Below are 13,971 nucleotides of genomic sequence, written 5' to 3'. Positions count from 1 at the left end.
GGCAGTAATACTGGGGCTTTTCAAGTACCCTAATATTAACTGGGATAGTTCTGGTGTGAAAGAAACAGAGGAAGCAAAATTCTTAAAATGCATTCAGGACAACTTTTTTAGCCAGCACATAGCAAGCCCAACAGGAGTGGTGGGGAGGTGGGAGGGTTCTGGACGTAGTTTTAGGGAATGAAGCTGGGAAAGTGGAAGGGTTATTAGTTAGGGAGCACTTTGATGGAAGTGATCATAATTCAGTTAGATTTAGAGTAGTTGAGGAAAAAGGACCAAGATAGACCAGGAATAAAAGTTCTGAATTGGGGAAATGCTAATTTTACTAAGCTGAGAGGTGATTTAGCTAATGTGCACTGGAAACAGTTGAAGGTAAATCAGTGCCAGATCAGTGGGAGGCATTCGAGGAAGAGATAGTGAGGGTTCCCTTCAAGAAAAAGGGTGGGTCTAATAAATCCAAGAGGCCCTTGGAAGTGAAGGGACTTAAAGGAGAGGATAAATAAAAAAAGAATTAATAATTGCAGAAAACCTAGAGGAGTATAAAAAGATTAAGGGTGAAATTAAAAAGGAAATTAGGAAAGCAAAAAGAGAGGGCATGAAAAAATATTGGGAAATAAAATCAAATAAACCCAAAGTTTTTTTTATAAATACATAAAGAGCAAGAGGATAACTAAAGAAAGAGTAGGGCCTGCGTGTGGAGGCAGAGGACATTGGTATGGTTCTTCATGAATACTTTGCATCTGTTTTCACAAAAGAGAGGGATGATACAGACATTGCCATCAGGGAGGAGTGTGAAATAGTCGATGAAATTAACATAGTGAGAGAGGAAGTATTGAGAGGTTTAACGTCTTTGAAAGTGGATAAATCCCCAGGCCTGGATGAAATGTATCTTAGACTGTTGGGGGAAACAAGAGAAGAAATAGTGGAGGCTCTGATTATCATTTTACAACGCTCTCTGGCTACAATGTGGTGCCAGAGGACTGGAGAACAGATAATGTTATACTATTGTATAAAAAGGGATAAAGGGATAGACCGAGTAATTATAGCCAGTCAGCCTAAACTCAGTGGTGGGAAAATTAATGGAAAAAAATTCTGGGGGACAGAATAACTTTTCATTTAGAAAGACACAGATTAATCCAAGACAGTCAGCATGGATTTGTTAAAGAAATGTTGTGTCTGACCGACATGACTGAATTTTTTGAGGAGGTAACAAGGAGGGTCGATGAGGGTAGTGTATTTGATGTAGTCTATATGGACTTTAGCAAGGCTTTTGATAAGGTCCCACATAGCAGACTGGTCACAAAAGTAAAAGCCCATGGGATCCAAGGCAAAGTGTTTTTATGACTGGAAGGCTGCTCCCAGTGGGCTTCCGCAGGGCTCAGTACCAAGTGCCTTGCTTTTGTGGTATGTATCAATGATCTTGCTCTTTATGTATTTATAAAAAAACTTTGGGTTCATTTGATTTTATTTCCCTCTCTTTGCTTTCCTTTTTAATTTCAATCCAGTACTTTTTATACTCCTCTAGGTTTTCTGCAATATTGAGCCCTTGGTATCTGTCATAAGCTTCTTTTTTTATTTATCCTCTCCTTTAAGTCCCTTCACTTCCAAGGGCCTCTTGGATTTATTAGACCCACCCTTTTTCTTGAAGGGAACCCTCACTATCTCTTCCTCGAATGCCTCCCACTGATCTGGCACTGATTTACCTTCAACTGTGTCCAGTGCACATTAGCTAAATCACCTCTCAGCTTAGTAAAATTAGCATTTCCCCAATTCAGAACTTTTATTCCTGGTCTATCTTTGTCCTTTTCCATAACTATCCTAAATCTAACTGAATTATGATCACTTCCATCAAAGTGCTCCCCCATCTAATACCCCTTCCACCTGCCCAGCTTCATTCCCTAAAACTAAGTCCAGAACTGGCCCTCTCCTGTTGGGCTTGCTATGTGTTGGCTAAAAAAGTTGTCCTGAATGCATTTTAAGAATTTTGCTTCCTCTGTGTCTATCACACCAAAACTATCCCAGTTAATATTAGGGTACTTGAAACCGCCCAGTATTACAGCCCTATTGTTTTTGCACTTCTCAGATGTTTTCCTATATATTTGCTCTTCTATCTCCCTCTGACAGTTTGGGGGTCTATATTACATTCCCAGTAGTGCGATTGTCTCTTTTTTGTCATTCAGTTCGTCCCATATGGCCTCATTTAATGACTCTTCTACTATATCATTCTCCTCACAGGTACAATTGTTTATGTAATCAATATTGCAACCTCCTCCTTTTTATCCCCCTCTCTATCTCATCTGAAAACTCTGTAACCAGGAATGTTGAGCTGCCATTCCTACCCTTCTTTCAGCCATGTCTGAGTAACAGCTATAATATCATACTCCCATATGTCAATCTGTACTCTCAGTTCATCTGCCTTATTCTCCAGGCTTCTTGCATTGAAGTATATACTTTTAGCACTGAACATTTAGCACTGAAAAACTTTCTTGTTGTGTATTTAACTTTTGATTCCTCTGCCCTCCAAACATGCTTTCTAATTTTCTGCCTTCCATTTCCAAATTTTCTTCTCTCCCTTCTGAATTGCCTCACAGATTCCCATCACCCTGCCAAGCTAGTTTTATTTCTTCTCAACAACACTGGCTGTTCACCCTCCCCCTTCAGAATAGAAACATAGAAACATAGAAAAATAGGGTCAGGAGTAGGCCAATCGGCCCTTCGAGCCTGCTCCGCCATTCAGTACGATCATGGCTGATCATCCAAATTCAGTAACCTGTTCCTGCTTTCTCCCCATATCCCTTGATCCCATTAGCCCACAGTGGCGCAGTGGTTAGCACCGCAGCCTCACAGCTCCAGCAACCCGGGTTCGATTCCGGGTACTGCCTGTGTGGAGTTTGCAAGTTCTCCCTGTGTCTGCGTGGGTTTTCTCCGGGTGCTCCGGTTTCCTCCCACAAGCCAAAAGACTTGCAGGTTGGTAGGTAAATTGGCCATTATAAATTGCCTCTAGTATAGGTAGGTGGTAGGGAAATATAGGGACAGGTGAGGATGTGGTAGGAATATGGGATTAGTGAAGGATCAGTATGATTGGGTGGTTGATGGTTGGCACAGACTCGGTGGGCCGAAGGGCCTGTTTCAGTGCTGTATCACTCTATGACTCTATAATCTCGCTTCGTACATCAGCCCTGCCATCCCAGGAATCAGTCTGGTAAACCTTCGCTGCACTCCCTCCATAGCAAGAACACCCTTCCTCAGATAAGGAGACCAAAACTGCACACAATACTCCAGATGTGGTCTCACCAAGGCCTTGTATAATTGCATTAATTGTTGCTCCTGTACTCAAATCCTCTCGCTATGAAGACCAACATACCATTTTCCTTCTTAACTGCCTGCTACACCTGCATGCTTACTTTCAGCGACTGGTGCGCAAGGACACCCAGGTCTCGCTGCACCTCCCCCTTTCCCAATCTATCGCCGTTCAGATAATAATCTGCCTTTCTGTTTTTGCCACCAAAGTGGATAACCTCACATTTATCTACATTATACTGCATCTGCCACGTATTTGCCCACTCACTCAACCTGTCCAAATCACACTGGAGCTTCTCTGCATCCTCCTCACAGCTCACACTCCAACCCAGCTTTGTGTTGTCTGCAAACTTGGATATATTACATTTAATTCCCTTATCAATATCATTAATATATATTGTGAGTAGCTGGGGTGCTAGCACTGATCCCTGCGGTACCCCACTAGTCACTGCCTGCCACTCGGAAAAAGACCCGTTTATTCCTACTCTTTGTTTCCTGTCTGCCAACCAGTTCTCTATCCATGTCAATACACTACCCCCAATCCCATGTGCTTTAATTTTGCATGCTAACCTCTTATGTGGGATCTTATCAAAAGCCTTCTGAAAGTCCAAATACACCAAATCCACTGGTTCTCCCTTATCTATTCTACTAGTTACATCCTCAAAAAATTCCAGTAGATTTGTCAAGCATAATTTCCCTTTCATAAATCCATGTTGACTTTGTCCGATCCTATAATTGTTTTCCACGTATTCTGCTATTACATCTTTTCTAATGGACTCCAGCATTTTCCCCACTACTGATGTCAGGCTAACCAGTCTATAATTCCCTGTTTTCTCTCTGCCTCCTTTTTTAAATAGTGGGGTTACATTAGCTACCCTCCAATCCATTGGAACTGTTCCAGAGCCTATAGAATATTGAAAAAAGACTAGCAATGCATCTACTATTTCTCTCCTTGAGTACTCTAGGATGTAGATTATCAGGCCCTGGGGATTTATCGGCCTTCAATCCCATCAATTTTCCGAACACCATTTCCCTACTAATACTGATTTCATACAGCTCCTCCTTCACTCTAGACCCTATGTTCCCCAACATTTCTGGGAGGTAATTTGTGTCCTCCTTTGTGAAGACAGAACCAAAGTATGTACTGAATTGATCTGCCATTTCTTTGTTCCCCATTATAAATTCCCCTGTTTCTGACTGCAGGGACCCACATTTGTCTTTACTAATCTTTTTCTCTTCACATATCTATAGAAGATTTTACAGTCAGTTTTTATGTTCTCTGCAAGCTTACTCTCATACTCTATTTTCCCTTCTTAATTGTCCTTCCCTTTGTCCTCCTTTGATGAATTCTAAACTGCTCCCAATCCTCAGATTTGCTGCTTGTTCTGGTCACTTTATATTTCTCCTCATTGGATCTAATACTATCCCTAATTTCTGACTTCCTTGACCATGGCACCAGTGAGGCAACTTACCATCCTGGAGTCAATTCTGCAGCTGCAGAAACACCTGTCTCTTACCCTCATTATTGAATCCTCTACCACTTCTTCTTCTTCCACAACTGTGCAGCTGAGCCACCCATGGTGCCGTGGACCTGGCTCTGCCTACACTCCCCAGAGGAACATTCATTCTTATCAGTATTCAGTTTCTGGAGACAGAGATGCACTCAGAGGATCCCTGCCCTGCCTGCCTGGTTCTCCATGTCCTTTTCACTTCACACATTCTCTCTCTGCCTGCACATTGTGAAGCTACAGTTAGCAGAAACATGCTAACCAAGAGGCTCTCAGCCTTGAGGATGTCCAGCAGTGACTCCAACTGCCGCTCAAGCTCCGAAACACAGAGCTTGAGCTGCTCTGGCTTGTGACACTTGCCGCACATCTGGCCGTCTAGGCCACGAAAATCATCCAGGATTTCCCACCTGGCACAGGATGTGTATTCCACGGTGCTGAGGTACCCTGCAGTGCCTTTACTTCATAGACTATTAACTAGAAACACTTACCAGCTACTCACTAATCAGCTCCTTCCTTGGTTGTGACATCACCATAACTGTTTTGCAGATGCTATTTTTGTTGCTAGTGATTTCACTGGAGGCTCTCTCGCCCGCTTTAACTCCATGGTTACTTCACTGTGCTCAGTCTTCACCCAAGTCTGCTGCCACTGCTGCTGCTGGTGATTCGCTGGGCTGCCTCTCTTCATCTCCCTAATCCCCACCCCCACACCACCTCTGCTTTAACTCCTTTGTCATGGCACTCAGTCTCCACCAGGTCTGCAGTTGCCACTGCTGTCAATGAGTCTGATCTGATCAGATTCCGGTGCAGTCACTCTCTGTGTGTTCCTCAGTCTGTGCTTCTCCCTCTGTCTCTTTGCCACTGGAACACACTGCAAGGTTCTGCTGTCAGAGTCACAGCACTGCTACGGCATCTGTGCTCACATTCACTGCCCTCTCTCTGTATGTATCCCTCAGACTCTACCTCGTTTCGTTACATCACTGAAACCACTCACAATCCCCAATCACAGTCTTTGTTACCAATTCCAATTCATCCTGGATTTCCGTCTTCAGCAGTTCAGTGATTGGAGGATTCTTCATCTCCCAAATCTGTAATTGCCAGAATCTCTCCTCCCCAGGGTCAGTGATTGCAGGAATCTGCCCACCCCTGGGGTCTATGGGAATATAAATGAATGGGTAAGGCCAGTGACAGGTAGTGAATACTGTTACTTACGCTGTCTTTGCGTGAACCTGTCCAGTTCTCTCACAATCGTAAATGGTTAAACTCCCCGACACGATCAATTGATTCCCCACCTCAATCGCAACCATCAAAACAGTGTGATCTAAATATTAAATAAGCAGTGTTAACCAGGAATGTGTGTGATCTAAATATAAAAAAAAGTGTTAACCAGGACTGTGTGTGATCTAAATATTAAATAATCAGTTTTAACCAGGACTGTGGGAGATCTAAATATTAAATAACCAGTTTTAACCAGGACTGTGTGTGATCTAATTATTAAATAATAAGTTTTAAACAGGACTGTGTGTGATCTAATTATTAAATAATAAGTTTTAAACAGGACTGTGTGTGATCCAATTATTAAATAATCAGTGTTAAACAGGACTGTGTGTGATCTAATTATTAAATAATCAGTGTTAAACAGGACTGTGTGTGATCTAATTATTAAATAATCAGTTTTAAACAGGACTGTGTGTGATCTAATTATTAAATAATCAGTTTTAAACAGGACTGTGTGTGATCTAATTATTAAATAATCAGTGTTAAACAGGACTGTGTGTGATCTAATTATTAAATAATCAGTGTTAAACAGGACTGTGTGTGATCTAATTATTAAATAATCAGTTTTAAACAGGACTGTGTGTGATCTAATTATTAAATAATCAGTTTAAAACAGGACTGTGTGTGATCTAATTATTAAATAATCAGTTTTAAACAGGACTGTGTGTGATCAAATTATTAAATAATCAGTTTTAAACAAGACTGTGTGTGATCTAATTATTAAATAATCAGTTTTAAACAGGACTGTGTGTGATCTAATTGTTAAATAATCAGTGTTAACCAGGACTGTGTGTGATCTAATTGTTAAATAATCAGTGTTAACCAGGACTGTGTGTGATCTAATTATTAAATAATCAGTGTTAAACAGGACTGTGTGTGATCTAATTGTTAAATAATCAGTTTTAAACAGGACTGTGTGTGATCTAATTATTAAATAATCAGTTTTAAACAGGACTGTGTGTGATCTAATTATTAAATAAACAGTTTTAAACAGGATTGTGTGTGATCTAATTATTAAATAATCAGTTTTAAACAGGACTGTGTGTGATCTAATTGTTAAATAATCAGTTTTAAACAGGACTGTGTGTGATCTAATTGTTAAATAATCAGTGTTAACCAGGACTGTGTGTGATCTAATTGTTAAATAATCAGTGTTAACCAGGACTGTGTGTGATCTAATTGTTAAATAATCAGTGTTAACCAGGACTGTGTGTGATCTAATTGTTAAATAATCAGTGTTAACCAGGACTGTGTGTGATCTAATTATTAAATAATCAGTGTTAAACAGGACTGTGTGTGATCTAATTGTTAAATAATCAGTGTTAACCAGGACTGTGTGTGATCTAATTATTAAATAATCAGTTTTAAACAGGACTGTGTGTGATCTAATTATTAAATAATCAGTTTTAAACAGGACTGTGTGTGATCTAATTATTAAATAATCAGTTTTAAACAGGACTGTGTGTGATCTAATTATTAAATAATCAGTTTTAAACAGGAATGTGTGTGATCTAATTGTTAAATAATCAGTGTTAACCAGGACTGTGTGTGATCTAATTGTTAAAAAATCAGTGTTAACCAGGACTGTGTGTGATCTAATTATTAAATAATCAGTGTTAAACAGGACTGTGTGTGATCTAATTGTTAAATAATCAGTGTTAACCAGGACTGTGTGTGATCTAATTGTTAAATAATCAGTGTTAACCAGGACTGTGTGTGATCTAATTATTAAATAATCAGTGTTAAACAGGACTGTGTGTGATCTAATTGTTAAATAATCAGTTTTAAACAGGACTGTGTGTGATCTAATTATTAAATAATCAGTTTTAAACAGGACTGTGTGTGATCTAATTATTAAATAATCAGTTTTAAACAGGACTGTGTGTGATCTAATTATTAAATAATCAGTGTTAACCAGGACTGTGTGTGATCTAATTGTTAAATAATCAGTTTTAAACAGGACTGTGTGTGATCTAATTATTAAATAATCAGTTTTAAACAGGACTGTGTGTGATCTAATTATTAAATAATCAGTTTTAAACAGGACTGTGTGTGATCTAATTATTAAATAATCAGTTTTAAACAGGACTGTGTGTGATCTAATTATTAAATAATCAGTTTTAAACAGGACTGTGTGTGATCTAATTATTAAATAATCAGTTTTAAACAGGATTGTGTGTGATCGAATTATTAAATAATCAGTGTTAACCAGGACTGTGTGTGATCTAATTATTAAATAATCAGTGTTAAACAGGACTGTGTGTGATCTAATTATTAAATAATCAGTTTTAAACAGGACTGTGTGTGATCTAATTATTAAATAATCAGTTTAAAACAGGACTGTGTGTGATCTAATTATTAAATAATCAGTGTTAAACAGGACTGTGTGTGATCTAATTATTAAATAATCAGTGTTAAACAGGACTGTGTGTGATCTAATTATTAAATAATCAGTTTTAAACAGGACTGTGTGTGATCTAATTATTAAATAATCAGTTTAAAACAGGACTGTGTGTGATCTAATTATTAAATAATCAGTGTTAAACAGGACTGTGTGTGATCTAATTATTAAATAATCAGTTTTAAACAGGACTGTGTGTGATCTAATTGTTAAATAATCAGTGTTAACCAGGACTGTGTGTGATCTAATTATTAAATAATCAGTTTTAACCAGGACTGTGTGTGATCTAATTGTTAAATAATCAGTTTTAAACAGGACTGTGTGTGATCTAATTATTAAATAATCAGTTTTAAACAGGACTGTGTGTGATCTAATTATTAAATAATCAGTTTTAAACAGGACTGTGTGTGATCTAATTATTAAATAATCAGTTTTAAACAGGACTGTGTGTGATCTAATTATTAAATAATCAGTTTTAAACAGGACTGTGTGTGATCTAATTATTAAATAATCAGTTTTAAACAGGACTGTGTGTGATCGAATTATTAAATAATCAGTTTTAAACAGGACTGTGTGTGATCTAATTATTAAATAATCAGTTTTAAACAGGACTGTGTGTGATCTAATTATTAAATAATCAGTTTTAAACAGGACTGTGTGTGATCTAATTATTAAATAATCAGTTTTAAACAGGACTGTGTGTGATCTAATTGTTAAATAATCAGTGTTAACCAGGACTGTGTGTGATCTAATTATTAAATAATCAGTTTTAAACAGGACTGTGTGTGATCTAATTGTTAAATAATCAGTTTTAAACAGGACTGTGTGTGATCTAATTATTAAATAAACAGTTTTAAACAGGACTGTGTGTGATCTAATTATTAAATAATCAGTTTTAAACAGGACTGTGTGTGATCTAATTGTCAAATAATCAGTTTTAAACAGGACTGTGTGTGATCTAATTGTTAAATAATCAGTGTTAACCAGGACTGTGTGTGATCTAATTGTTAAATAATCAGTGTTAACCAGGACTGTGTGTGATCTAATTATTAAATAATCAGTGTTAACCAGGACTGTGTGTGATCTAATTGTTAAATAATCAGTGTTAACCAGGACTGTGTGTGATCTAATTATTAAATAATCAGTGTTAAACAGGACTGTGTGTGATCTAATTGTTAAATAATCAGTGTTAACCAGGACTGTGTGTGATCTAATTGTTAAATAATCAGTGTTAACCAGGACTGTGTGTGATCTAATTATTAAATAATCAGTGTTAAACAGGACTGTGTGTGATCTAATTATTAAATAATCAGTGTTAAACAGGACTGTGTGTGATCTAATTGTTAAATAATCAGTTTTAAACAGGACTGTGTGTGATCTAATTATTAAATAATCAGTTTTAAACAGGACTGTGTGTGATCTAATTATTAAATAATCAGTTTTAAACAGGACTGTGTGTGATCTAATTATTAAATAATCAGTTTTAAACAGGACTGTGTGTGATCTAATTATTAAATAATCAGTTTTAAACAGGACTGTGAGTGATCTAATTATTAAATAATCAGTGTTAAACAGGACTGTGTGTGATCTAATTATTAAATAATCAGTGTTAAACAGGACTGTGTGTGATCCAATTATTAAATAATCAGTGTTAAACAGGACTGTGTGTGATCTAATTATTAAATAATCAGTTTTAAACAGGACTGTGTGTGATCCAATTATTAAATAATCAGTTTTAAACAGGACTGTGTGTGATCTAATTATTAAATAATCAGTTTTAAACAGGACTGTGTGTGATCCAATTATTAAATAATCAGTGTTAACCAGGACTGTGTGTGATCTAATTATTAAATAATCAGTGTTAACCAGGACTGTGTGTGATCTAATTATTAAATAATCAGTTTTAAACAGGACTGTGAGTGATCTAATTATTAAATAATCAGTGTTAAACAGGACTGTGTGTGATCTAATTATTAAATTATCAGTTTTAAACAGGACTGTGTGTGATCCAATTATTAAATAATCAGTTTTAAACAGGACTGTGTGTGATCTAATTATTAAATAATCAGTGTTAACCAGGACTGTGTGTGATCTAATTATTAAATAATCAGTTTTAAACAGGACTGTGTGTGATCTAATTATTAAATAATCAGTTTTAAACAGGACTGTGTGTGATCTAATTATTAAATAATCAGTTTTAAACAGGACTGTGTGTGATCTAATTATTAAATAATCAGTTTTAAACAGGACTGTGTGTGATCTAATTATTAAATAATCAGTTTAAAACAGGAATGTGTGTGATCTAATTGTTAAATAATCAGTGTTAACCAGGACTGTGTGTGATCTAATTGTTAAAAAATCAGTGTTAACCAGGACTGTGTGATCTAATTGTTAAATAATCAGTGTTAAACAGGACTGTGTGTGATCTAATTGTTAAATAATCAGTGTTAACCAGGACTGTGTGTGATCTAATTGTTAAATAATCAGTGTTAACCAGGACTGTGTGTGATCTAATTATTAAATAATCAGTGTTAAACAGGACTGTGTGTGATCTAATTGTTAAATAATCAGTTTTAAACAGGACTGTGAGTGATCTAATTATTAAATAATCAGTGTTAAACAGGACTGTGTGTGATCTAATTATTAAATAATCAGTTTTAAACAGGACTGTGTGTGATCTAATTATTAAATAATCAGTGTTAACCAGGACTGTGTGTGATCTAATTATTAAATAATCAGTGTTAAACAGGACTGTGTGTGATCTAATTATTAAATAATCAGTTTTAAACAGGACTGTGTGTGATCTAATTATTAAATAATCAGTTTTAAACAGGACTGTGTGTGATCTAATTATTAAATAATCAGTTTTAAACAGGACTGTGTGTGATCTAATTATTAAATAATCAGTTTTAAACAGGACTGTGTGTGATCTAATTATTAAATAATCAGTTTTAAACAGGACTGTGTGTGATCTAATTATTAAATAATCAGTTTTAAACAGGACTGTGTGTGATCTAATTATTAAATAATCAGTTTTAAACAGGACTGTGAGTGATCTAATTATTAAATAATCAGTTTTAAACAGGACTGTGTGTGATCTAATTGTTAAATAATCAGTGTTAACCAGGACTGTGTGTGATCTAATTGTTAAATAATCAGTGTTAACCAGGACTGTGTGTGATCTAATTGTTAAATAATCAGTGTTAACCAGGACTGTGTGTGATCTAATTATTAAATAATCAGTGTTAAACAGGACTGTGTGTGATCTAATTGTTAAATAATCAGTTTTAAACAGGACTGTGTGTGATCTAATTATTAAATAATCAGTTTTAAACAGGACTGTGTGTGATCTAATTATTAAATAATCAGTGTTAAACAGGACTGTGTGTGATCTAATTGTTAAATAATCAGTGTTAACCAGGACTGTGTGTGATCTAATTGTTAAATAATCAGTGTTAACCAGGACTGTGTGTGATCTAATTGTTAAATAATCATTGTTAACCAGGACTGTGTGTGATCTAATTGTTAAATAATCAGTGTTAACCAGGACTGTGTGTGATCTAATTGTTAAATAATCAGTGTTAACCAGGACTGTGTGTGATCTAATTATTAAATAATCAGTTTTAAACAGGACTGTGTGTGATCTAATTATTAAATAATCAGTGTTAAACAGGACTGTGTGTGATCTAATTGTTAAATAATCAGTTTTAAACAGGACTGTGTGTGATCTAATTATTAAATAATCAGTGTTAAACAGGACTGTGTGTGATCTAATTGTTAAATAATCAGTGTTAACCAGGACTGTGTGTGATCTAATTGTTAAATAATCAGTGTTAACCAGGACTGTGTGTGATCTAATTGTTAAATAATCAGTGTTAAACAGGACTGTGTGTGATCTAATTGTTAAATAATCATTGTTAACCAGGACTGTGTGTGATCTAATTGTTAAATAATCAGTGTTAAACAGGACTGTGTGTGATCTAATTGTTAAATAATCAGTGTTAACCAGGACTGTGTGTGATCTAATTATTAAATAATCAGTTTTAAACAGGACTGTGTGTGATCTAATTATTAAATAATCAGTGTTAAACAGGACTGTGTGTGATCTAATTGTTAAATAATCAGTGTTAACCAGGACTGTGTGTGATCTAATTATTAAATAATCAGTTTTAAACAGGACTGTGTGTGATCTAATTATTAAATAATCAGTGTTAAACAGGACTGTGTGTGATCTAATTGTTAAATAATCAGTGTTAACCAGGACTGTGTGTGATCTAATTGTTAAATAATCAGTGTTAACCAGGACTGTGTGTGATCTAATTATTAAATAATCAGTGTTAAACAGGACTGTGTGTGATCTAATTGTTAAATAATCAGTTTTAAACAGGACTGTGTGTGATCTAATTGTTAAATAATCAGTTTTAAACAGGACTGTGTGTGATCTAATTATTAAATAATCAGTGTTAAACAGGACTGTGTGTGATCTAATTGTTAAATAATCAGTTTTAAACAGGACTGTGTGTGATCTAATTATTAAATAATCAGTTTTAAACAGGACTGTGTGTGATCTAATTATTAAATAATCAGTGTTAAACAGGACTGTGTGTGATCTAATTGTTAAATAATCAGTTTTAAACAGGACTGTGTGTGATCTAATTATTAAATAATCAGTTTTAAACAGGACTGTGTGTGATCTAATTATTAAATAATCAGTTTTAAACAGGACTGTGTGTGATCTAATTATTAAATAATCAGTGTTAACCAGGACTGTGTGTGATCTAATTATTAAATAATCAGTGTTAACCAGGACTGTGTGTGATCTAATTATTAAATAATCAGTTTTAAACAGGACTGTGTGTGATCTAATTATTAAATAATCAGTTTTAAACAGGACTGTGTGTGATCTAATTATTAAATAATCAGTTTTAAACAGGACTGTGTGTGATCTAATTATTAAATAATCAGTTTTAAACAGGACTGTGTGTGATCTAATTATTAAATAATCAGTTTTAAACAGGACTGTGTGTGATCTAATTATTAAATAATCAGTTTTAAACAGGACTGTGAGTGATCTAATTATTAAATAATCAGTGTTAAACAGGACTGTGTGTGATCTAATTATTAAATAATCAGTTTTAAACAGGACTGTGTGTGATCCAATTATTAAATAATCAGTGTTAACCAGGACTGTGTGTGATCTAATTATTAAATAATCAGTGTTAACCAGGACTGTGTGTGATCTAATTATTAAATAATCAGTTTTAAACAGGACTGTGTGTGATCTAATTATTAAATAATCAGTTTTAAACAGGACTGTGTGTGATCTAATTATTAAATAATCAGTTTTAAACAGGACTGTGTGTGATCTAATTATTAAATAATCAGTTTTAAACAGGACTGTGTGTGATCTAATTATTAAATAATCAGTTTTAAACAGGAATGTGTGTGATCTAATTGTTAAATAATCAGTGTTAACCAGGACTGTGTGTG

General features: G+C 35.1%; 1 protein-coding gene across 1 annotated transcript in view; it reads right to left on the bottom strand.

Annotated features, from left to right (window-relative positions):
- Nucleotides 1-13,971, bottom strand: part of plxnd1 (plexin D1) — a 329,127-nt gene that overhangs the window by 130,844 nt on the left and 184,312 nt on the right. Inside the window, exon 7 of the mRNA XM_068051338.1 lies at nucleotides 6,015-6,123. Coding sequence (XP_067907439.1) covers nucleotides 6,015-6,123 — 109 coding nt within the window. The remainder of the gene's footprint in view (nucleotides 1-6,014; nucleotides 6,124-13,971) is intronic.

Source organism: Heterodontus francisci, chromosome 19 (genome assembly GCF_036365525.1).
Source record: "Heterodontus francisci isolate sHetFra1 chromosome 19, sHetFra1.hap1, whole genome shotgun sequence".
Lineage (NCBI taxonomy): Eukaryota > Metazoa > Chordata > Chondrichthyes > Heterodontiformes > Heterodontidae > Heterodontus > Heterodontus francisci.
Note: the sequence above shows the minus strand (reverse complement) of the source record. Positions and strands in the feature narration are given on the sequence as shown.